Source organism: Apodemus sylvaticus, chromosome 3 (assembly GCF_947179515.1).
Source record: "Apodemus sylvaticus chromosome 3, mApoSyl1.1, whole genome shotgun sequence".
Lineage (NCBI taxonomy): Eukaryota > Metazoa > Chordata > Mammalia > Rodentia > Muridae > Apodemus > Apodemus sylvaticus.
Window position 1 is genome coordinate 134,389,858 of NC_067474.1, and position 25,551 is coordinate 134,415,408.

The 25,551-nt window shown below is 39.2% G+C and overlaps 1 protein-coding gene across 2 annotated transcripts in view; it reads left to right on the forward strand.

Moving 5' to 3' along the window:
• Positions 1-323: 323 nt before the first annotated feature.
• Positions 324-25,551, forward strand: part of Foxj3 (forkhead box J3) — a 77,985-nt gene continuing 52,757 nt past the window's right edge. For both annotated transcript variants that reach the window (XM_052177212.1, XM_052177213.1), the window contains exons 1-2: positions 324-410; positions 17,294-17,354. In XM_052177212.1, coding sequence (XP_052033172.1) covers positions 17,311-17,354 — 44 coding nt within the window. In that variant the 5' untranslated portion in view covers positions 324-410; positions 17,294-17,310. The remainder of the gene's footprint in view (positions 411-17,293; positions 17,355-25,551) is intronic.

The window sequence follows — 25,551 nt, forward strand, 5'->3', positions numbered from 1 at the left end:
GCAAGCACTGCAAGGCGCTCCGCACCGCCCACCGCCGGTTCCCGCTGGCTGCTCGCTGGCAGAATCGCGGGAGCTCAGAGGCACTACTTGTCCCCGCGGAGGGATCCCTCGTACATCGCGCAGCAACGACGGGGCGGGCCGTGGAGCCGAGGACGCCGGGCCGGGAGCGCTGAGACGTCGCGGGAGGTGGGGGTGGGAGGGAGCGGGCCGGGAAGTAGTTCCGGGTGCGCGGCCCCGGATGTTGGCTGCTCCCGCCGCCGCCGCCGCCGCCGCCGCTGCCGCCGCTGCTCTCGGCGCCGTTCCGGGCCTGGGCCACTCTCTGAGGGCGTCGTAGAAACCTTTCGCGGGGAACGGAGACGCACGCAGCGGCCGGGGGCTCGGCCGGGCCGTTCCGGCCTGCGCAGCCTGAGGTGAGCACGCGTCGCCAGGGTCTCGTCGGGGCTGGGGCGGCGGGCGGGGAGGCGGGGCTGGGCATCTCCCGGGACGCGGGCGGGGGCTGCTCCGGGCGAGCGGCGCTCGCTGTCCTCGGCGCAAGCTCCCAGTGGCCCGCGGTGGGCGCCAGGCTGGCCCGGCCGGGTGGCGGCCCTCCCTCGCCCGCGGCGCCACTCCTCAGCTGCTGCTGCCCCTCAGCCCAACGCCGCTCGCGCCCGCCCCTCCCCCAGGTGGGCCCGCGCCGCGGATGCCGGGGCCGCGGAGGACCGCGACAGTCGCGCCCTCGTCGCGCCGTGACCTGCACCTGGCCCGGGCTCGTCCTGTTCCCGGCGCGATGCGGCGTTCTCCCCCTCGCCCCCCAGGCGCTATTCTGCCGGGACAGCGGCCAGTGCCTCGTGGGTCGCGGGAGCCCTGCGGGGCTGAGAAGGCTGGGGCGAGGGTCCCACCTTCTCTCCCATCCCGTCCCCGGGTCTTTCTCTGGCACTGGGGCAAAGGCAGCCTTCGCATGCGGACGTGTTGCCGCTGTCCTGCGTGTGTTGCATCCTGCCCACGTGGTAGTGCCCCGTCCCTCCCACCCCCTCCATTTTTGCAGTTGGTCAAGATGTTTTTTCCCCTCCATGCTTTACTCCCCTCCACCCCGTGGTTTCTTACGGGCAGCGGGGAAGGTGTTAAGGTCAGTTTGTTTTGCTGAGGATGACTGTTGTTTGATGGAAGAATCAAGCGTTGTACTCTCACGAAATTGAGACTAGTAGGGGACATACCAGACCTTAGTTTATTGACATCTTTTCAGCTCCAGTAGCTCTTGCTCTTTTCTCTACTGCTTAATCCTCCAGAGAGCAAGCGCTTGCTACTGATGGTTTGCTGTGTACGGTTTTCCTTTCTCTATTCTACTTTCTTGTGTCACTGTGGCCTAGCATTTTCTAGTCTGTGTTGATGCAGGGCTCAAGTTGTTGCTCGATTTCTGAGTGAGTCGCATCTGGGCGCTCGAAACTGGTGGGCTTCTTTACGCCTTTCACTATTTATTTGCCTTTAGTTTTTCCATGTGTTTTGTTCCCTAGTGAGAAAGCATGCATGCTCTATTGGGCATAATGTAGGTAGAGTTTTCTCTGGTAGAAGGACTAGGTAGTCCCGCTTTGCTGCTTTTTCATAAGAAAGTTCTTTTATTCCATGTTTCTAAAATGCACTAGGTACTATTGGGCTCTGTTTTTAAACACTGTTTTGAAATACGTGTCTCCCTTCCCACCTCCCTTTAATATCTCTTTCAGGTTAACGTTTACATCTTTCTGTGTTTCGCTCTTTGGAGACCCCAGATTGCTCTCTTTACACTAGCAGTGACAGATGCTTTTAAGTCTTTTTAAACCATAGTATTTATGGAGAAAATGATAGCTGCCTTTTTCCCCCAAGTGATTCCCATCTTTATGATAGGAAGAGATATGTAGATATGATTTAATTTTTGAGTTTTTTTTTTTTTTTTTAAGATGAACTTGAAGCTCTTCCCTGTTTGGTTTTGTATTGGAATTGAGGTAGATCTTGTTCTCTGTTTTGTGCTGCTGGGGAGTTTCTCATGCCTTTATTAGGTGTTTTGTGGATGAGGTCAAGAATGTTTATTTTGGCTTTCAGTTTATTAGTTTGGGTGAAATAAAATTTACTGTTTCGAAGTCACTCTTTCGATGTGAACATTTCCAGTATTCTCTTGTTTTTCAAACTGAAGTTTTTCCTGTTTTCATTTTAAGTTTAGACAGTCTTATGTAGACCAGGCTGACTTCTAATTCAGTGTGGTGAGGGTTGGCCTTGAACTTTTGATCTTACCTTCACCTCCCAAGTACTGAAATTACAGGCTGTGTTACTGCTGTAACTGCCTACATTGTAGCCTTAAAATGTATTTTTATAGTGCTTTTCCCCCTTTTATCTGATACAAGTGTCAGCATATTCTTCCTTTTCCTTCTGTGTAGAATAAAAGTATTGAAATACAGATTCTAGCTAAGTATGGGTGGGGCTGCGAAAAATAGAATGTTCTGCTATTCTCTGAGGCACATTTTTATAGCAGGGCAGTCAGCATTTGTATACTTCTGTAAAATCCAGTGCTGTGAAATAAGATATATAAAGAGACAAGGACTAAAATACTGGTGTCTGAAAGCTTCAACTTCTGTTGAAAAGGAGTAGAAGTTGTCTCTACTTATGGAGAAGCAGTTTTATACATCATTTGTGTGTACTAAATAACAGCAGACTTATGTTTGAAATAGTTCAGTGAAGTGGTGTGAAAAAGGAATTTTCATAAAAAAGGCGAGGTGGCAAGTGTGTTTAGGAGATTACAGAGATTGTCACAGAGCATTGCATTGGTGAATAATATGTGTACTTACAAGGTTGGCCAGGGTACCTTGGCTGAGGATCTGTCAGGAAAGAGGATTTGGTTTGGTAGGCTGCCTAGAGCTTTCTTAAGACAGTGAAAGGATGTATCTGAAGGTCTCTATGTCAGCTGAGTGTGCAGAAAATGGGAACCTGACTAGATTATTCTTGGAGAGTTTTAGGAATAATAGTCTGACATAAGAAATTGGTTGTTAATTTATTGAATGTTTTATATAGTATTCCCAGAATTGTTGTAAGCTCTTACATATATTTAATTTATTAAGTCTTCATCTTAAGGTCTTAGAATCAGAAAGTGCCTTAGGGCGTGTTCCTATCATTTAATTATCATCTACAGTGGGTGATCAGGTGAGCTGTGGGTTTGCAGTGATGGGCCTGTAAGTGGTAGGAAAACACTCGAATACATGTTTTTCAGGAGGGGGGGATATTGTATGGTGAGGGAAACCTGGGGAATTTGGGGTTTTACAGTAGGCTAATAGGAAAATAAAGCATTCTGAGAAGAACCAAGAAGTAATTTCTGTCATAGAAGCCAAGAATAGGAAGATTTTCTACAAGGTAGGATTGTTGATAATATTTAATTCAGTTTTAAAATTCACAGACTGCAACCTTAATGCAAAGATGGTTGAACTAGACCAGAAGGAATTTTAAAAGAAAGGTAACAGATGACAAATTAGGTTTTTGCAGATCTGTAGAGATTTCATGCTGGTTAAGGTTTCCTCTGGTGGTATTATTATTATTTTTTATTCGATGTATTTATTTACATTTCAAATGATTTCCCATTTTCTGGGTCCCCACTCCCCGCAAGTCCCATAAGCCCTCTTCCCTCCCCCTGTTCCTCCATCAACTCCTTCCCTGTTCTGGTATTCCCCTATACTGTTGCATTGAGTCTTTCCAGAACCAGGGGCCACTCTGGTTCTTTTTGGACATCATTTAATATTCCTCTGGTATTATTATTATTGATCATATTAGAGTTATTCAGTGATCAAAAACGGATTTGTTTTGAGAAAAGAAACTAGTGTTCTATGCCTTTTATCCCAGTACTTGGGAAGCAGAGGAGTAGGAGTATCTCTAAGTTCCAGTCCAGCCTGGTTTATATAGGAGTTCCAGGACAGTTAGGGCTATCCAGTGAAAAACTATCAAAGCAACAATGGGGCTGGAGAGATGGCTCAGCAGTTAAGAGCAATGATTGCTTTTCCAGAGGTTCTGAGTTCAAATCCCAGCAACCACATGGTGGTTCACAGCCATCTGTAATGGGATCTGATGCCCTCTTCTGTTGTGTCTGAAGACAGCTACAGTGTACTCATATATATAATAAAATCTTTAAAAAACAAACAACAAAAAAACTAGTGTTTTGAAGAAAGTTCTTTTTTTTTGTTTGTTTTTTCTTTCCTTTTCTTTTTTCCTTTTTGAAAAAGGGTTCTGACTGTTTTGGAACCCTCTATGCAGACCACTGGCTTCAAATTCAGAAATCTGTCTTCCTCTGCCTCCTGAGACCTCAATTTAAGGCATTCCCCTTCATAACCCTAAGGATCACACTATATCATGTTGACAGTCTTTTGTGTCTAAATTTGCCCTTGTTTTAAGGGGTTGTTGTTACCAGTGTATGTGTTAGTGTCTCAGTCCCTTTTATTGTCAGATATTCTACAGTGTGGATAAATATGCTTTTATCCATTCTTAATTCATTTAAACCCTTCACTCTACCAAATTCACTCCACCAACTTTGGCTTAATTTTTCATTTATAAACTCTACTGCGCTCTACTATGCATTAGGGATCAGAAGGTAAGCAAGTCATAGTTGGTCATTAAGCACGTGTAAGATTTCATGATGTATGTGTGTTTTCAAACATCCCATTTGATCACATAGCAGACCTGTGGTGTAGGAAAAACAGGTGTAAGATGAAAAGTTACATTAGGTGACCTAGGATTGCACTTGAAATGCTGGAGCAGATGCCATTGTTACTTACTTTTGCCAATTCCACCACCCTTTGCTACTTAAAGGATCTCTATGTAAATTCCTGGAGAATCAAGGGGACCGGGAAATCCATATCACTTGGGAAATCACCTCATTTTTTCTTTTTTTCCTTATTATTTATTTATTTATTTTTGTTTTGGGTTGTTTTGTTTTGTTTTTCTCTGCGTAGCCCTGGCTGTCCTGTCTGTAGACCAGGCTGGCCTCGAACTCAGAAATCCACCTGCCTCTGCCTCCCAAGTGCTGAGATTGAAGGCCCAGCTTCATTTTTTCTTTTTAGTGTCTCCTCTTTCAAAACAAAACCCCAAACCAAACCAAAACAAAAAAGTTCTGTTGCGTCTTCTCTGGCTATCCTTGAACTTGGATTGTAGGCAAGGCTGCCCTTGAAATTATTCTCTGCCTCTATCTTTTAAGTGTTGGAATATAGTAAAGAGATGAGCCGCCACACTCAACCTGGGAATTACTAAATTTTTATGACTCTTTGGGACTTAGTGAAGACTTAGCAGAATTTTATTATTTGTTTACTCTGTTTAAACAAGAGATTTTATATTTCTGTCCTTTAGAACTTCAGTGGTGGTCAGGTAATGTTAATAATAACTAACATAAAAAAATATAAAAACATAACATAAAAAATAATAACTAACATTTTGAGATCTTATTTTAGCAACAAAGTGTTCAGAATACATTCATTATGTGGTTACTAAAACTATCTCTATGTAGTAGATTTTATTATCAAATTTTCACAGATGAGGAAACAGACACTGAAAGGTGAGACATTGCCTATGGGTACTTAGCTAGGGATGGAAGTAACCAACTTTTGAAGTTTCACTGTCTGTTTTCAGAACTCAGAATTAATTACTTCACTGTTTTGCTCACTGATTATGAATTAATAAACTGTGTCAAGGAAGAACAGGACTAGAATATGAAGAAAGGATTTGAATACAGTTGGAGAAACAGTGAAACATTACTTGACATTGCATGAGCATTTCTTTTAATGTGGGCCTAAAACAAGGTAGATATTTAGATATCAGTGTGTTTTGTTTTGTTTGTCCTAACAGTTTCTCAGCTAACAACCACATACTTACAGTGCTCTTCACTGTTGGTGTTTTCTGTCCTGTAGCTTTCCCTCATTGATACTATTCAGAAGCTTCAGCTTGAGAGCCAGAGTTGTACCTCCCTCTGCAGTCTTCTCTTAACTTGGATTTTGTTTCTGTTTGAACAGTTACCTTTTCAGTCTCACAGGGGGATACTCTACCTCTTCCTCAGAACTCAGGAATACATTACAATGGCACTTCATAATAACTTTCAAAAAGTTTGACCATCGGAGTTGGCATAACTGTATTTCGGTATACAAAAAGAACTGAAGTACAGTGTTTTAGCTGAAAGGATTGACTTATACTGAAATTGGGAAGGGCATCCGCTGTACAGGATTTTTGATTTAATAGAATTTGTTATAACAAGATCAGCAAAGCATTATTACTGTGGGCCATCTGTTGGGTTATGGAAATAGCTTTGTTGCAAGGAACCAGATGTTGTACTTATTTATATTTATAACAATGGCACTCTACTTATTTTAAGTAACCTTTTGTTGATAGGTACCTTTAGCTGCTATTCTATTTGATATATGAGAATTGGATATTTTTTCAAACTGTTGAATATTCTTGTACAATCAGGTCAAAACAAATGACTTACGTTGCCAAACACCATAACACTTATTCTTCAATAAGATAGAATGTTTACTCTGATACCCTTTTTAGACTATAGTCTTAGCTGACAAGTAGCTCAGAGATTAAGTGTGCTTGCTCTGCATTTATGAGGACTAGGGTTTGGATTCTAGCGCCCATGTAACAAGCTGCATATGCCTTTACTCCAACTTCAAGGGATCAACACTCTCTTCTGGCCTCTTCTTGAGGTTAAGCCCCAAACTTGTGCATGCACATGTTTCCACACACCCACATAGACAAGTATATGAATACAATAAGTCTAAAAAAAGAAAGAGCTGATGAGGTAGCTTAGTCAGTAAAGGTGCTTGCTGCCAAGCTTTATGACTTGAATTTGGTCCCCAGAACACACGTACACGCTGGAAGGAGACAACTGATTTCCACAAAATGTCCTCTGGCCATTGTGAAGGCACAGTGGCATGCCTGCATTCTCCCCCACATACACACAGTAAGTAAGTGTAATAGAATATAGTCCAAGAGAGTTTTTAGAGTATCACCAACTGCCTATCCTGTTTTTCATTATTTTCAAGTCCTTTGTAGTGGAGAGTCTTGAACTCATTGAAGAGTTGAGCATTATTTCTTGATGACTGTATCTAAAGGGACTTCTTACTTAGTCAACTGACTTTCAGTCAAAATTTTCATCTGGAGCAAAAAGCTAAGAGCTACAACTGAATTCTTCCCAGCCAGTAAGAGTCCTGCTTAGTGGAGTAGGATCAGTTAGAATGAAAGTTTAGTGCTGGTGTATACATATTAAAAACCACAGAGATTGGAATCTACTTTTGCCTAAATGCTGAGATCTGACCTTAGGTTTAAACTACCAATAGATAGTAGTTTCTACTGCTAGCTGTGAGATTTGTGAGAGAAATGCACTAGGGGGCAAGACTGCTGTCATTCAGTAACAGGTGTCATATTTTGTTTGTTTACAGAAGTAAACTTGGGAGGAGGTTATAGTATGAGAGAAATAGATTATTGTTTACATTCTAGATTTTGGGTGATTATTATTAAAATAAAGTTTCTGTTGCTTGGTTTTTAGGTCTTTTGGGAATGAGCTATAGTTATAGCTGTTAACACATAACAAGGGTAGGTTGATTCTTAGAATAAAGGTAGGGTACAATGTAGGGAGTGGTGTTGGCTGTTTTCCTTGGATATGTGAATCTGTAATACTTCACAGACAGGTAAGGTATGAGATAGATTGGTGGTTTTATTTATAAATGGGTAGCAAACACCATCAGAAATACTTGGTATGTCAGAAAATCATGTGTCATATTAGTTAGAGTACGTGTATTTTTGAAATATTTCCACCTTACATTTGGATGATGATTGATGTTGGCTTTTGGGGCTTATAACAGCCCTGTGATAACAGGTAGGGTAACCCATGAAGTTAATTGACGAGAGTGTCACTTAATTACTATTAGCAGAGCTGACACTGGAACCCATTTTCTGTATTCCTGGGTTTTTTTTGTTTTTTGTTTATTTGTTTTTAAAGTAGAAAACTAAGTTATAGTGAGGAACAGACTAGGTTTTTGTTTGTTTGTTTGTTTGTTTGTTTGTTTGTTTGTTTTGAGACGGGGTTTCTCTGTATAGCCTTGGCGATCCTGGAACTCACTCTGTAGACCAGGCTGGCCTCGAACTCAGAAATCCGCCTGCCTCTGCCTCCCAAGTGCTGGGACTAAAGGCGTGCGCCACCACTGCCCAACTTGGACTAGGTTTTTGACATGAAAGTAAAAGGCCATGGAGATCCCAAATGGTCAGACCTTTTTTGTATCTATAATACTGTAAAGCTTCATGTAAGACTAGCAGGTATAAGCTCTTGTTAAATTAGGTCTATTTTTAGTCATTGGAAGCATTCTTTCTTGAGTCTCCATTTCTGCTCTTAGTATTCTGGAGGTGAGACAGGGAAGAATCAGAATGGGAATTTAAGGATTGCTAAGTAGCAGTTAGGTCTCTCACCCTTTCTCTCAGAATGGAAGTATATGCTAATAAATTTTAGAGAAATTATACATGATATGTTTCTAATGCAGGTATCCATCTAGGTTATTGTCATAGAGTGAGACCTGTTGTCTGTTGCCTGGTGGTTAAGAAGACTGATAGTGTACAAGGAAGTTTTACTGAATAGAAATCAAAACAACAACAAAATACAGACTGGGAGAAAAGCATGACAGTGGGTAATTTCAAATGTCTTTTTATGAATCTTTATACAGTGAACATGTTTCATTCAGAAAATTTGATTTTTATGGTTCACATAATGAATTGAAAAGTAACTCTTTTGAAGATCAATTTAAATGCTTGGTGCTGTTGAAGTATTTGCTAAGAAGTTATACAGATGATTTGATTTGATAAATGACTTGATTGTAGCATTATGGGTCAAGTTGTGAGTGGTGATTTAAGGTTAGTTAGGTGATTTAAGGTTTTCTTTGCATTAGATTTTGTTCATTTGAAGAAATTTTTTCCATCAGAAGCAAACTAAAAATCCTAGGTTTACTTACAACAGTTATTTCTCAGTTAAATTATCCGAAATGGTAGTTTAGTTTGAGACCTAAGAATTTATTTACCTGCTTTCATTCTCTGGCAGATTTTTAATAGGAAAAACAAAATTGTTAATGTTTAAGGTAATGTTTTAAATCCAGGGACATTGAATTAATTAATTTCTCTTATTTGACTGGTCATTTATTTTCTTTCTGTTTATGTTCAGACAAGTGAAAGACAGGGTCCATACCAGCAAAGACCGCTTAGTTTGAGAGATATTACAGAGCTGTCCTTTTAGTAATAGTGGTGCCTCTGATTGCTTCTGATGACTAGTTTTACTTAGAAAAGCAATGTTTTAGCATGTTTGTTTGAAGAACTTAATGCATTCAGCGTGTGGAAGAATGGCTTATTATTAAGAAGAGCTGGTGGCCTCGTGGTTATTTACAATAAAATGCTGAGAACCATTGATGCAAGGCATGTCCTTGAACCTATCGGGTGGCTCAGCGGGTAAAGACAATTTTCTCCAAGCTTGGCAACCTGAGTTTGATCCTCCAAACCCACAAGGAATAGAAAGTAGGAGAGAACCAATTTCTGAAAATTACCATGCACACACTCCACACCCATAAATAATGAACATAAAAAACCCCAAGATGCCCTTAAGGAGCATTTCTTCGTCATCACCCCCTTCCCTGTTTTTGAGACAAGATCTTGGTAGAGCCCAGGATAGTCTTCAGCCCACAGGCCTTCTGCTTCAGTATCCTAAGTGCTTGCATTTTGGTATGTGCTTCAAGGCTTGATCGTCTAATGAACATTTGTTACTGAGAGAGAGAGAGATGATTTAAGCATTCTGATTTATGGGAGGTTACCAGGTTTGCATTGATACCATGATTTAAGAAATTGTACTCTAGTAGAGGTAGGATTGCAAGTAGTAAGATCCTGCTTTAAAAGCTAAACTGTACCCTCCCCCCCCCCAAAGATCCTTACCTTTTCTCTTAAGGATAGAGACAATGTCTTTCTGTTTTTATCCTTTCTGCAGTTCTGTTACCTAATGAAAGGGACACATTCTGAGAAATGTTAAATGACTTTGTCACTGGGGACAGTCAGTGTGCTTATGCAAACATTGATGGCTGTGATGTTATTGGTGATATAGTCTGATGGGACCACCATTGGGTCTATTAAATGGCAAGTGACTTACTGTGCAGAAAGTGTTATAGGGATTTTTTTACTTATTCGGTAAAGTAGTACATAAAAAGTTACTTCGTATTTCATCTTAATTTTTGTTTTTTGAGATAGGGTTTCTCTGTTTAGCCCTAGATGTGCAGACCAGGCTGACCTTAAACTAAACTCACAAAGATTCACCTGCCTCTGCTTCCTGAGTGCTGGGATTAAAGGCTTAAGCCACCATTACCTGGCAACTAATTTTAAGAATGTTAATATTGCTAAAAATAGTGTGTATCAAGTTACCTTTCTTCTAGGATGAGAGATAAATAAATCCTAGTTCCTAGAATATTGAGTTAGTCATTCATACAATTGAACTTTCCTACTAGAACACTTAAGGTATGGCCATTTACCTTACTCTCCCCGCGCCTGTCATCAGTGGTAGTTGAAAGGTAGCCAATATGGCGAGGTACTGAGTGTTTTAATTCAGGAAGGGAGGCGGAGGCAGGAAGTTTGCTGTAAAGGTCAGCCTGTTGTATACATAGTGAGTTGAATGCTAGTAGGGATGCCAGATTTAAGACCATGTCTGAAAATAAAAAAGGGTATGTGACCTGCACATTTAGGCACCAAATGAAGCAAAATGTTCTACTAACTAATCCTTTTTCCTCTGTGGAACAGTAGAGCCCGAAGTCTCTCTCTTTTTTTCTACAAGTTAACTCTTCAAGTATTTAAAAATTACTATCTTAATGGACAATTTGAGTACTGTGTATATAAGGAATTGTGAGATGGCAGTTAAAAGCAGTTTGATCCCAGTGGCAGGTATAGCTAAAGAGCCATGGATTTACCAGGAAGTAATGATTTTGCCTCCACTGATGAAGAAAGCTTCATATAACAGATAATATTTGGAATTGGATGAGATATGGGCATCTTAGGCTGAAAGACTGATCAGAAACTTAAGAGATGAGTCATAATGGAGTTAGAGGAAAAGAAGCTTCCCAAACTATATACCAGGATATTAAAATGTTCATTGCTGTTTCCTTAGTACTTGAAGCCTGGCAAGTAATTGTGGGAAATCACTGAGTTGTCACCTTTAAATGTACATTCACAAAGTAGTTAAGATTATTGAACATTTTTGTGTCTTTTGGAGTGAAAAAAAAAATACAATGTTTTTCTCACTTTTTTGAATACTCATTAACAGCCAGAAAAGCCTAGAAAATAATATTCTCAGTCTATGTAGTAGAATTAAGCTGTGAAGCTGGAAAATGTTTTCTTCTTCAGGCTAACAGACCTAGCTTCTTTTTTTACATTTGACATGGTTTTTTTTTGATGAACATAGGGTCTTATTGCTACACAGTCCTGGCTGCTCTGAAACTTGGGGTATAGATCATGCAGACCTCAAATTCAACGATCCACTTTCCCAGCCCTCATAGTGCCCCACCACAACTACCTACTTTTTGGTTTCTAAATTCTTTACTAGTATTATGAATCTTCCTTTGAGCATTCAGCTTTGTAAACGCTCATAATATGCCCTGCTTAAGCAGCACAGTACTCCAGTTGAACTCAGTGAAGAGTTTTGGAGGCTGTTGCCCTTCTTTGTTTGGATACTAGCTTTCTAATGAAGTTTGAGACTGTATTTACTTCTTTTTAGCTGAGGCACTACCCTGGCTCATGTTCAGCTCCTGTACTGAATTACAAGAATTTCTTAGAGTTGATTCAGAGAAATTCTTTTTAATAGAGCTATCAAATGAGTACCCATTTTTTTCTGATTATATATGCAATTTTCTCAGAGGTAATACTCATTTTTTGCTTCCTGAAATTTAAAAGAAAGACAATTAATTGTATAAATACTGGAGTTGAATAAATAGTATCTATTGACTTTAGTCTTCCTGCTCTATTGAGTATGTGCAGAAGTATATAAAATATAAGTTAGGGGAGCTGGAGAGATGGCTCAGAGGTTAAGAACACTGACTGCTCTGCTACAGGTCCTGAGTTCAAATCCCAGCAACCACATGGTGGCTCACAACCATCTGTAATGAGATCTGACGCCCTCTTCTGGAGTGTCTGAAGACAGCTACGGAGTATTTACATATAGTAAATAAATAAATCTTTAAAAAAAAAATATATAAGTTAGGCCTGGTGGTGTGGGCAGCAGGATCACAGACTTAACTTGATAGGCTACAGAATAAGTTCAAGGCCAGCCTGGGCAATTTAGTGAAATGCTGTGTGAACATAAAAAGTAAGAGGTCTTAGACATATAGCCTAGTGAAAGAATGTTTATCAGACATGTGGGATCTTGTGTTTGATCCTCCATACTGTTGCCCACCCCCAGTATATAAAATAAAATGAATCCTCATTTATTAAGGTTCAACAATTAGGAGTTTTTCATATATGTCAAGTGTCTTTTCTTTTGTATTGATGTACTAGTTTTTATTTTTATTTTCTTATTATTACTAATAGATTTTTTTGAGATAGTGTTTTACTTTGTATCCCTGGCTGATCACAAAACTCAATGAGATCTGCCTGCCTCTGCTAGGATGAAGGCATGTGCCATGATACTAGACTCATGGTCTTTTTTTTTTTTTTTTTTTTTTTTAAATAGACTTAATTCACTTTATTTTCATGGAGTACAAAAACTCTTATGTGGTAGCCATATCTAGAGCCTGGGTCCTCAAAACAGAGACTCTGGTGTGGGTTGTCACAAGATGATCAGTGAATTTGTGGTAAGGAAACTTAGTGAACACAGTCCATTTCCAGAGGTCAAGGGGTCAGGTAGCTGTAGTAGATCTTGGAGATGGCATCAAAAGTGGTGGCAATGCAGCCCCTGGCTGAAGTACAGCAGTCATCTATGGCCATCATCAGTAGCTTCTTTGGCACAGGGGTAGAGACAGTGCCAGAGCCTCTGGGGGCAGGAATATGAAGTGCCAATACAGCGCCACAGCGGCCTATCTATCACCTTGCATGGAACGGTGTGGGGCTTGACCAGTCTTGTTTCCCCAGTAGCCTCTGTACATGAATGATGAAAAACTTGGCCAAGATGATGGCCCCTCAATGTCAGTGGCTACCTCCTTGGAGCACTTAACATTAAGATCAGTTGTACTTCCCAAATACTCCACTAGCCTGGTGGCTTTGACCAAGACTGCTGTGGCAGCCTCTAAATCCTGGGCCCTCTGGTTCTCTGGGCCCTTCTACACTGTGTCATCCACCATTTGGTGTTGAGAGAAAGAGGAGGGCAAGGGACAAGGGGCAGGGGCAGGACCATGGGGTATGGGGGAGGAGGGAAGGGAGAAGAAACTAGATTTATTTTCTTGTACATGCTATTATTATAATAATTTATAATATTTTTTCTACTCATGTTTATATATGTGGGATGACTCAGTGTGTGTGTGTGTGTGTGTGTGTGTATGTATGTATGTATGTATGTATGTGCGCACTCGCACGTTCACACACTCGAAAGCACACATGAATGGAGGGTCAGTGTTGACCTTGAGTCTTTCTTAGTCACTCTCCTCCTTACCCATCAAGGCACAGTCTTTCAGTTGAACCTGGCATTCTTTCATAGGTTTGCTTGATGGAAATCCTGTGTTTTTCTTGTAAGCACTGAAGTTATAGCAGGGGAGCTATTATGCCTCCTGGGTTCTGTGGATTCAAACTGGTCCTCATAATTGCACAGCAAGTGCTTTAACTACTTAGCCATTTCTCTAGGTGTGGGTCATCCTTTCCCCAAACAGCATTTCATAGATGTCATTTGATTTCCAGTACATAATCAAATTCCTGATTATTTTAAAATGCCTTTTACAGTCAATGCCTTAATTGAGTCAAGATTCAGACAGAGTCTACACATTGCATTGCATTTAATTGTGTTTTTTTTTTTTAATTTTATCCAAACCATAGCTTCCTTGTGCCCCCTTTTTGTTTTGAGGTGGGGCCTTCACTATATATAGACCAGGTTTCCAGGCAGTCTGGAATGGTTAGCATTAGTTATCAACTTAACAGAATCTAGAATTAGTCCTCTTTGTATGCCTATATATGGAGATTTATCTTATGCTATTATTTGGGTGGTGTTGGGAGTTTGGAACTGGTAAAAAAGTAGGCTCTTACTCATATTCTCTGCTTTCTGATTGTGGATGCCATGTGACCAGGTGCTTCAGGCTTCCTGTCACTCTGACCCCCATCATGATACCTTTAACTAAGCCACAATTAAGACCTTTATCCCTTAAGTTTCTTTTGTCTGTATTTATCACAGTAGCAGGGAAAGAGAACACAGATATTTGACTAGAATTTGTTATGTAGCTAGGCTAGCCTTGAAGTGTCCCTCTTGCTTCAGCCATCAAATGTCATCGTTTTAGGCATGAACCAGTGTGCCTGACCTTCCTCCTGTTAACTTTGTCATCACTTGACTCTTTTGGTTTTCTTATCTTCCTCTTATACACAGTTCTTTTGTATTCATTGAAACATGTACCTAATTTTTTTTTAAATCAGTTCAGCAAGTGTTTTGGGGAGTTATGTACAAAACATAATGCCAGTCATTGTGAGATAGATAGAAGTTATTTGACATGTATTAACACACTAGGAACCAGAATTCCAGAACAGAGACAGGTACATAGTGAAGTAGTACAGGGTAGAATTTTTTTTTTTTTTTTGCCCTCCAGTGAGTCATGCCTTAATTATAATAGCCTTACTTTCTCCCTTCTTCCCTCCCCCCCCCCCAATGCTGTCAGTGGAGGAAGGCAAAGAGAGACAGAGACAGACAGACAGGCACAGGCAGACAGATTGTCTGCTGCCTGCCGGCCTTTCTATCTGATGAGGCTTCCTATGTCCAGGATGACTTTGAACTCAATATATGGCCTTCACCTCCTGAATGGTAGTGCCATCATGCCCTGTTTTAGAATACTGTGAATGCATCCCTTTAATTAGTCTGGATCAGAAATCCATTGACTGAGTGCCTCTTGAATGAATCCAGATTATATCCCTTTGGTTTGGTCTGCCACTTATGTTTCTACTGGCAGTTTTTAAAACCACTTTAACTTAGTTTTATTATTGTGGTGCTGAGGAATTGGATCTGTAGCCTTGAACCTGCTGAACATGTGCTCGTCCACTGAACTGTCATTCCAGTAGTCACTGAATCTTACCACCTTTCTCAGTAGAACTAGAACCAAGTTTTTACTATGCCTGTAGCATTTTTATTCCCCAAGTTCACAAACATCTCTGAGAGAAAAAAAATCGTGTGTGGGTCTAGGAACTAATAATGAGTATCTAGAGAATTCCAGTTGGTATCCCCAGCTTGTTGTTCTTACCCCAAATCCAGAGTGTCTGCCAGTTCAAAGAGAACGCCCTGATGTAGGTCTCTTGTTCATTCAGTGGTCTGAATCAAGGATGACAAGATTACAATTTGTTTAACTGCTTTCACACTTAGCTGTGGATATCTATTGCTTTTTGGTTGTATTTAGAAATGAACTCCTCAGTCAGCCACAGTGGGTTGAGCAGGATTGAAAATGATGTGAAACCTTTCTGATGATTTTGCCCTAAGCCTGAAATAACTTATATATCAAATTTACCTGATAGAACTTTTAATTAACGGACAGCGTGGGTTTCACTTGACATTAATAAATTAGGATTTCTACGAATGGGGTGGAAATGACAACCAGGCAGTGGTGCCACATGCCTTTAATCCTAGCACTCAGGAGGCACAGGCCAGGTGGATCTTTGTGAATTTTGCCTTGACTACAGAGCAAGTTCCGGGACTCAAAAAACATTTTTTTTCTGTTTTCTTTTTTGTTTTTTGTTTTCTCTTTTGAAGGTAGCAGTGTTTTTTTAGACTGATTTTAGGTATCAGGGAGGTAATTTTTCCTTTATGAATTCTAATATTGGAGGCTATAGCTTCCTTTTATTGACAAGTTATGACACATGCCTGTCATTGTGAGATAGATGGAAATTATTTGTATAATTTGTAATAATTGTATTACCCACTAGGAACCAGAATTCCAGTGCATATATTACAGTATTTATTCCTTCTGACATTCAGAAAGTCTGGTAGGTTCGTTTTACTTTTGAAGGGTATGATAGACTCTCTTGCTTTGCTTGATCTAGAGAAATGGCTTATTAGTTTTCTAAATGTAACTGAGTGTAGATTTAAAGCTCAGAACCCTTCAGCTCTCTGAAAGCTAATTCTATGTTTGTTTAGTGAGTACCTTTAAAAGTAATTAAAAGAAAGGGCTTAATATATTAGGAGTGGATAGTGTTTTCACATTTTTGAATATTTCATGTGTATCAATAAAGGTGATTTGAACAAATAACATGATCTAATTTGGTATATCTTTGCAATATTTTCCATGAAAATAACTGTATAAGTTAGAGAAAGAAAGGTATTTTTCTATTGGATCACGTGATTTGGTTTTGGGTCCACATGTTGTGGTTAAGTTATTGAGCAGAGGAGAAAGACTGAAGCTTCAGTATTGTCAGTGAGTTAACTGTAGCCCCAGAAATAGAATCCTCTGTTCTTGTTTGGTTATGATATGGTTTGGAGCACTTTGGGGTAACTTCAGTTGCTCACATCTCACCACACACATACACTCTACTCATTGTGTACCTAACCTCTAACAGTCTTTTGTAGTACCTGTTAACCCTTGGCATTTGTGGGTTATCTTTGTGCCTAGTAAAAATGATTGGTATTCTGTCATTGTTATATAGTCATGCTAATAAATACATTTATCTGTTTATTCTAAACAAGTCTGTAATGGTTAATATATAAAACTAGATAGATGGTATTATCCCCAAGTTTTAATGAAGAAAATAACTCTTAGTAATGTATCAATCTGAACTACTCAAGTCCCTTTTTACTTAAGTGCTACTCTTCTCTGAACTGTCTGATTTTAAAGCACTGCAACTATTATTTCTTCAGATGAAGTATTGTGACATTTTATATACAAAACCAATAAAGATAGCACTTTCCACTGTAGACTAGTTGTGTGTGTGGGATGTGATATGGGTGTAGATACTGGCATTTTCAGGGATAATGGTAGCTTTCAGGCACCTTGCTGGATATTTTTCATTCATACATGTTTTAATAGTGGTGATTTCTTTAGCTTTTGATTTTTGTTCAGTATTTTAATTAAAATTGTATTTAGTTGAGTTATAGATCAATTTACTTTGAAGCATCTAATAATGAATTCTTCTTTACTTTTAGATTCTCTTTGTGGCCAGATGGGTTTGTATGGACAAGCTTGTCCATCTGTAACTTCATTAAGGTGAGTCCACCCTCACCCTCCCTTACCCCCCCGCAGTAGAAAAGTTAGTTGGTCATGTCATATTGCAGTAAATTTCAAGGTGAGGCTCAGTAATTTTATAAAACTGTTTTGTTTTATAGAGCATCCTCATACTTTATTCATTTCCCTAGTGAAGTACAAAAAAATCATCTTTGGTGTAGAAAAAAAATTGCTGTTTTGTGCAGTAGTGCAGTTTGGTGGAGTAGGGGTATTTATGTTTACAGAAATTTTTAAGATAATGGTATTTAGATCTGTTCTTAGACTCCAGGGATAATCTTGAGCATGAAACAACATAACTATACTTTTTTGTTGTTGTTTCTTAAAAATGTAAGCTGTTTTCTACTTGCTTTAATTAAAAAATACATTTTATTTGCTTTGTTTATTTGCAGATTATTAAGAAAGACTGAATTACGGATTTTAACTTGTTTCTGAGGAGTGGTTATTTAGATTACCATTTTCTATATTAAACTAAACAAATAAGTGTAGAAAAGCCCATTAATTTCTTTTATCTCAGAACTGCTGTAGAACAAGTTTGACTTAGTGCTATTTCTTTTCATGTGATGGGAGTACTTTTTTTTTTAATATTTAAAACTTTGGGAATGGTTACATCAAATGGTTTTGTAGAGTTTGCTCTGAATAGGTTTCATTAAAATATTTTATAGTCAGGTGTGCTGGAACAATCATAAAGGCTACTGAGTAATATTTTTAAGTTGTTTGGAGTATTTGTGTTTATGTTAGAACCTTATATAATATTCATTTTAGTTGCATACTTGCCTAAATTTTGTTTGATAAGGTTACAGAACTTGGGATGGATTAACTAACCTAGAGTGTGTTGTAATTCTTGTGTATAATTCTAGAATCAGAATCTTTGATTATAGTTGTAAGTCAGACTCACAGTAAAGACTTTTCATCTCTGTAGTGCTCTGCATGGCTCCTCTCAAAAGCAGAGAGCCCTGTTCTTAAAGATTTGTATGTAAAGAGGACTGTTTGTCATTGGTTTTTCTAAATGGAAGCTGTTTTCAGATAAGAAAGGAAAAATCCCCCCTCCTATCCTGCGTGCGTGCGTGCGTGCGTGCGTGCGTGCGTGCGTGCGTGCGTGCGTGCGTGTGTGTGTGTGTGTGTGTGTGTGTGTGTGTGAGAGAGAGAGAGAGAGAGAGAGAGAGAGGTTAACAACTTGATTACTTAAAACTGCTTTCCGTGCTCTTCCCCCAACCAGAAATACTTGTCTTGTTGTGACAGTGTCTGACTAAAATACAATAAAGAAGGAAAGATATTTTGGCTCTAAGAGGGGCTTTAGGGAGCTCTTCACATTGAATCTGCAGACAGGAAGCAGAGAGTGAAGAAAGCTTTTGATTCCTTTCTCCTTTTTATTTAGTCTAGGATTCTAGCCCATAAATTTGTTCCTCCCACAACATGAGTGTGCCTTTGTACCTCAGCGTATTCTAGAAATTTCCCTTAGAAGTGGGCTGATGCTTATTTTTATAGTGATTCTAAGTCTTATTAGGTTGACAATCCAAATTGACCATCACCTGCCAAACAGAACTGCATTTATTCATAAGCTGATGGAGAAAGACTGTACCTGTGACTGCTGGAGGGTTGGAATTGCAGGTATGAGTGAGAATGGGCAGTTGTGTGAATCAAGTCAAGGAGTGGAATGGTAGGATGTGAAGCTTTTGAAGTTCTTGGTGTGAGCTGGCATACATGTATGTGGTCAAATCACCTAGGAGGCAGACGCTAGAAGATTTCAAGTTCAAGGCCCACATGATACATGGGAAAACCCTGTCTCCAAAATAAAACTTTTCATTTTTTTGTTTGGGGGAAACAGAAAGTAAATAGATTAGAGCTACTCCCAGTCTCCTTAAATATTTAAAATAATTTAATTGTATTTTGTAGGTGATGTTGAATCATTGTATTAGGATTGGTTTTTAAATTATAGTTGTGTTACACACACACACACACACACACACGTTTATTTATTTTTTGTTTTTTTGAGACAGGGTTTCTTTGTGTAGTCCTGGATGTCCTGGAACTCACTCTGTAGACCAGGCTGGCCTTGAACTCAGAAATCCACCTGCCTCTGCCTCCCAAGTGAGATTAAAGGCGTGCGCCACCACCGCCCGGCCTGTTATATATTCTTTTGTTTGTTTGTTTATTTATTTATTTATTTATTTAATGTAATGTATGTGAGTACACTGTAGCTTTCTTCAGAAACACCAGAAGAGGGCATTGAATCCCATTACAGGTGGTTGTGAGCCACCATGTGGGTGCTGGGAATTAAACTCAGGACCTCTCGAAGAGTAGTCAGTGCTCTTTTTTTCCCTCAGTCAGCGCTCTTAATTGCTGAGCCATCTATCCAACCCCTAGTAGCTATATTTTTATGATTTAAGAAGTAATGCCAAATTTAGAGATAGTTTTAATGTCTTCATATCTCTTATTATCAATATATATTTATGGCTAAATTCGAGGACAAACTTAAATTTCTTTGAAGTAATGTTTGTGTAAGCTAAATAGTGATTTAACTAGGTTGTTATTACCAACTGACACTTTGCTCTTTTTACTTGAATGTAGTATAGGCAAAATTATTTAAGACAAGGTTCAATACATAGCCTAAGCTGGACTCAAAATTATGATCTTCCCCAGTCACGCAGTGAACATATAGTTTCTTGTACTGGAAGGCTGTGGGTTTGAATAGCCATCACTACTGAGTTCTGGCTAGCCAGGGACTCACTAGGAAGACTAGGCTGGTCTCCATTTCACAGAGATCTACACATACAGAAAACACAAGGATAATGCCAGACAGAAAACACAAGGGTAAAATCAGAATGTCAAAGCTGAGAAACTCTGAAATGGTGACAAGAAACAAAACACAAACAGCAGAGTCTTGAAAAGATAGGTCTCCAGGCAGAGGCTCTTAGGGTCAAATGCATTTTAGGGGTAGCATTTTTACCTATAATTTGTTGGTAACCATTTAGCTGTAGAATTAACATCTATACCTTTTCACACAAAGTAATCATAGTGGTAATGAGTTGGTGCTTTATATAAATTAACTCCTCATATGCTCCTAGAGCAGGTCTGTTTATTTAGTTTTTAGGTTAATATTTGTATTTACAAAATTTAAAAACTCAATTAAAGTATAGCCTTTTAGGAGTTCAGGTTAACTTCTATTTTTAACTCAGAATGATTGACCCTGGAGTTTTGTCTATGCTGTGAAACCACTGGATTACTGACCAATATCCTCGGCTCTTGGTTTTTGAAAGTGTCTTCCTATGTAGCCAAGGCTGGACTAGAACTAGAGATGTGCCCTAGCCTCTTGAGTGCTGGAATTCTAGGCAGTGTGCCACCATGCCTGGCTTTGTCTTCCTTTTAATCTAATGTGATGTTTCTTCCTTAAATCGTCACAGTCTTGAAGGAATTGCTTATCTCTCTGTCTTCTGGAAGCTGTAGTTTATATTTTCCAAAATTCTAGTTTTAGTTGACTGTCTTATACCTTGATTTTTTCCTCTATTTTTCCCCTTTAATTTTTTTTTTTTTTTGGTTCATGTCTTAAAAAACTTAGAGTGTTTTCATGTAGTAGACTACATTTTATCTGATTTTTAAAAACCAGTCTTGAAATCATAACAAGGAATCTAAAAGTAGATATTATAGAGTGCATTTATAACCTTCTGGGAATATCTTTTTAAGTAAACACAGATATTTATCATGACATTTCTGTGCATTGATGCTGTGATATAAATAATAGTAAACTGTAGACGTTCTCCTTATTGTCACAGTCAGGTATATCACATTGTTGATTTAAGACTTACTGGTAAATTACAAGTTAAAAAAAACCTTCCAGTTTTCTGTACTGTATGAAAATTCTATCATTGTAATGACTGCTTGTAGTTAGGAAACCTTTCATGATAGATGGCAAGGGCTATTTTGTCTTGGTTTTAAAATCCATAGTGTGGTATTGAATTCATTTAGATGTGTTACATGCTGTACACTGAGAGCAATAAGCAAGCATATTCTAATAGGTGTCTACCTTACTAGCAATAATGGCTGACATCTGTTGAATCCCTGTTATGTGCTACATATTCAGTGTGCATTGTGTTCCTGTATATTTTGTGATGGTCATAATGAAAATAATATTATTAGCTTATGAGCTAGTTCTGGCCATTTACACTACCGTGAGAGACTCTCTGGACCATATTCTGAGAGCTGCTGAACTCAGCAAATGCAAGCAGCAGCATAAGCTGTTTGTTTACCATTTACAGTGCATCATCTCACTCCCTTTGCTACCGTTGGTGCCACCTCACTGGTATAATGACATGCAGGCAGGATATTTAAGAGATGTTGGATGATGAACTGAGACAGTATGGTTTGAAAAAGAGGCAGGGATAAAATTTAATGGAACAAAATGACTATGTGGGCACAAGTAACCTAATGTAAGAAGTATTAATATTATATTCTGTTTTGGTTTTTAAATATCAATTGCAGAGATTTTTTTGGGGGTGATACATAAAAGGGATTGATGTTCATTAGCCTATCTACTCATATAATTCCATAGATAGTTTTAAATGCAGAGTGTGGCATTAATGATAGATTACTGTCTCCACATGTTATTTTTTCCTCTCTTTAAAGTAAAACAGTTGTTTTTTCCCTTCTCTCTTCTTGAGAGGTGAGGTGGCTCAGCAGTTAAGTGCACCAGCTGCTCTTGAAGACAACCTGGGTTTGGGTCCAGCACCCAAATGGTGCCTCACAACCACTTGTAGCTCCAGTTCCAGGGATCCAGCACCTTCTTCTGGCCTCCTTGGACTCCTGCATGCATATGGTCCAATTACATTTATACTTATATTCACACTTTACTTATACATAAATAAAAGTTGGTGGTTGTGGTGGCAAGCATCTGTAATCTTGGCCCTAGTGAGGCAGAGACAGGTTGTTGGCCAGTCAGCCTGGAATGACTGAGTTTCAGGTTCAGGAGAGACCTTGTCTTAGGGGCTAATGTTAGTGGACAGTGAGGAAGGCAAGGAACTTGCCCTTGACATCTGGCCTCCACACATGTACCCATGAGAACATGAGAAAAGTTGGGGTAGTTACAGACTTAACTTCTGTTAATGGTGGCATCATTATGAAGAGAACTCTGGCTAAAGACAATTTCCTCTGTACTATCCACAGTACAAGAGATGTAGGTTATCCTAAAAAGTGCTTTTAAAAGTACAATGAGTCTCCTAATCCATTGTTGCGAATTTTCTTCCTTTGAAATTATTTTGGGGAAAAAAAAAAGCTAGGCAGTGGTGGCTTATGCCTTTAATCCTAGCACTTGGGAGGTAGAGACGGGCGAATTTCTGAGTTCAAGGCCAGCCTGGTCTACACAGTGAGTTCCAGGACAGCAATGGCTACACAGAGAAAGCCTGTCTTGAAAAACCAAAAAAATAAAAAAATAAAAAGGAGGGGTGGGGCTTGGGGTTAGGGTCTCATGTTGCCCATGAACTTGGTATGGAGTTGAGGCTGGCAGTGAATTAATACTTTTGCTTCTACCTCCTGAGTGCTGGTTGACATGATAGTACCCTGCCTGTTTTCCTGTGGCAAGCCTAAGGAATCTAAATATCAGGACTTTTCAAAATAACCTCATGGGATTCTTTCTCAATCTATTTGTGATAAGTTCCTCTGAAATCACATTGTTTTTCCTGATGGCAGTTCTCACAAATCCCTAAAAAGTTTTTTATATACTTTGTACTGTCAAAATTCTTAGAACTTCAGAGGTGGAAGAAAAGTTATGAAAGTTGAGTTTTGGTAAATGATGTTTTCTTATTTGCTGAGTTTTCTATCTTGAAGTATAATTTCTTCACTTTGTATTTTCACTTCAGAACAAGGAATTTTTTCCTTTTTGGCTTGTCTCTCGAAAAGGTAATTTCTTAAAGACATTTTAACAGATCAGTTATGCTTTAGAGGAAAGTAGTTGAATGCTGTTCCTTCTCAGTGGGATAGGGAATGGCTGCTTTGAGATGTGTTGAGGAAGGAGCAGTAGAGAAAGCAGTCAGTTAGAGAACTATACTTGTTAGGATCCATCAGGTTCTGTACCAAGCAAATGAAAGCATCTTCTTTTTCCCTGTTACACCTTTGTCTTTCTGCAGTATGAGAACCAGCTAGGGCTTTTATACCTGAGAACTATGGATTCAGAATTCTTGTGTGGAGTAAAGAAGGTCTTGTGGACTGTTTCAGGAATCATTATTGAAAGATCTTATTTGTGGAATAAGTATATTCTCAGTTTCCAGGTGCTATCTACAAAAATTTAAATCCTGGATGACTTATAATAAGTAGTCTGATGAAGGTCTCATTCTCACCGAGGTTGCTGGTAGCATATGTATGTTTAAAAATCACTGCAGCAATATTTAAAATTCATACTTAGTATAATTGGTTTTCTTTGTAATCTTTAACGTTTAATAAATTACGAAGATTATTCTAAGAATTTCATAGGCCACTGAAGAGGTTCCATGGTACCAAAATAAATCCCTGAGGCATGCAGAGCCTTAAGCTAGACTGAACTTAAGATTTCTGCCTGCCTCTACTGGAATTAAAGGTGTGAGCTGCCATAAAGTATAAAGAAATGTTAGACAATATTTCAGATTGGATTTCAGAAGCAAGAGTGTGTTCTCCAGTGTCCCAGAGCTTCAAATTGTAGGATGCACAAGGCCATAGTCAGGCCTGTGGTTAAGCTAAGGATCTGTATTTTATCTCTACTTGTAACTTTGCAATCAGTTTAATTTCTCATTTAGAGTCTTGTTTTATGTGACAAGGAGCCAGTATATATTTCACAAGGATTTCATTTTAATTCCCCATTGTGTAATTTTGTCATGTGCTGCCAAACTAGGTGAAATAACAAATTCCAGGAATGGAGTGGAAGGGCTCAGTACTGTTTGGGTCACAAAATCATCACCCGCATAAAGTCATTCTTTTTACTTTCCTTTGTGTCCTCCTCTTAGGCTATTAGGATACAGTATCTCCACCATTCTATTTTCTTGTTGGAATTGAAAAGCTTTTTGAGTAAACATCCTTACTCCTTGGGAATGAGAAAAGGAAAGGAGTGTGATAATGTGCAAATCATATGCAAGGTCATATCAGTGGTGTTTTGTAAAGTGAAATTAATTTCCCATCTCCTTACCCACATGTCATGACTTAAGTTTTGAGAAGTGTTTTGTTTGGTTTTGTTTTGAGATGGAATCTCATTCAGTAGACTTAGCTAGCTTTGAACTCAGCACTCCTGCCTTAACCTCTTAAGATTATGGGTGTGAGTTACCATACTTGTTTGTTGTGTTGTTATACTTTGATGCTCTATATTCTTTGAAAGTTGTGAAAAGATTCCTTTTGAAGGATGCCACACTAATATTAGAACTTTAGGTGATAGGTCTCCATTTCCATTTCTCCCACAAACAAACATTTTTCTCTTTGTTTCCATATTAGCATTTTCTTCTGGTATTTCAGTAGAGCTGTTTGTGTAAATCTGTGGTAGGTAGTACCTTTCCCAAGTTATAAGAACGATGATGCTGCTGTGCTCGCATACGCTCTCCAGTCTACTCTTTGCTGCTTCCTTTTAACCTCTAACAGGTGCTTTGCTTCTTGACGGTACTCTGGACTGATTAAGTGTGTGTGCATACACAGGTCCACCAAGACACAGATACACACACACACACACACACACACACACACACACACATTGTTTTTTTGAGACAAGGTTTCTCTGTGTAGACCTAGCTGTCCTGGAACTCAGTTTGTAGACCAGAGTGGCCCTGAACTCAGAGATCCACCTGCCTCTGCCTCCTAAGTGCTGGCCCATACCTGGCAGGTAGTCACTGTTTTAACTATTGCAGGTCCCTCTTTCCAGGCACTCTGAGGGGCTCCATGATATAGGGTATTCAGTTTCGATATAAGTCCTGTGCTGTTTATTTAATCTGTTCCTTATAAGAACAGGGTCTCATTCATCTTAATTACTGAATGGGAAGAGGCAATTGACTAGGTTTATATAGGAAGAGATGTTTGGTTTGAGTCTTGAAGATAAAACAGTGAAAAGGGGAGGCCATTTCAGATAAGATTTTTTAAAATTCTTTATTAAATTACTGTTATTTTTAGATATTTTGTATCTGCATGTTACTAGTTAGCACCTAGTATATGGTCACTATCAGTGGGGTTGTGTGAGAGG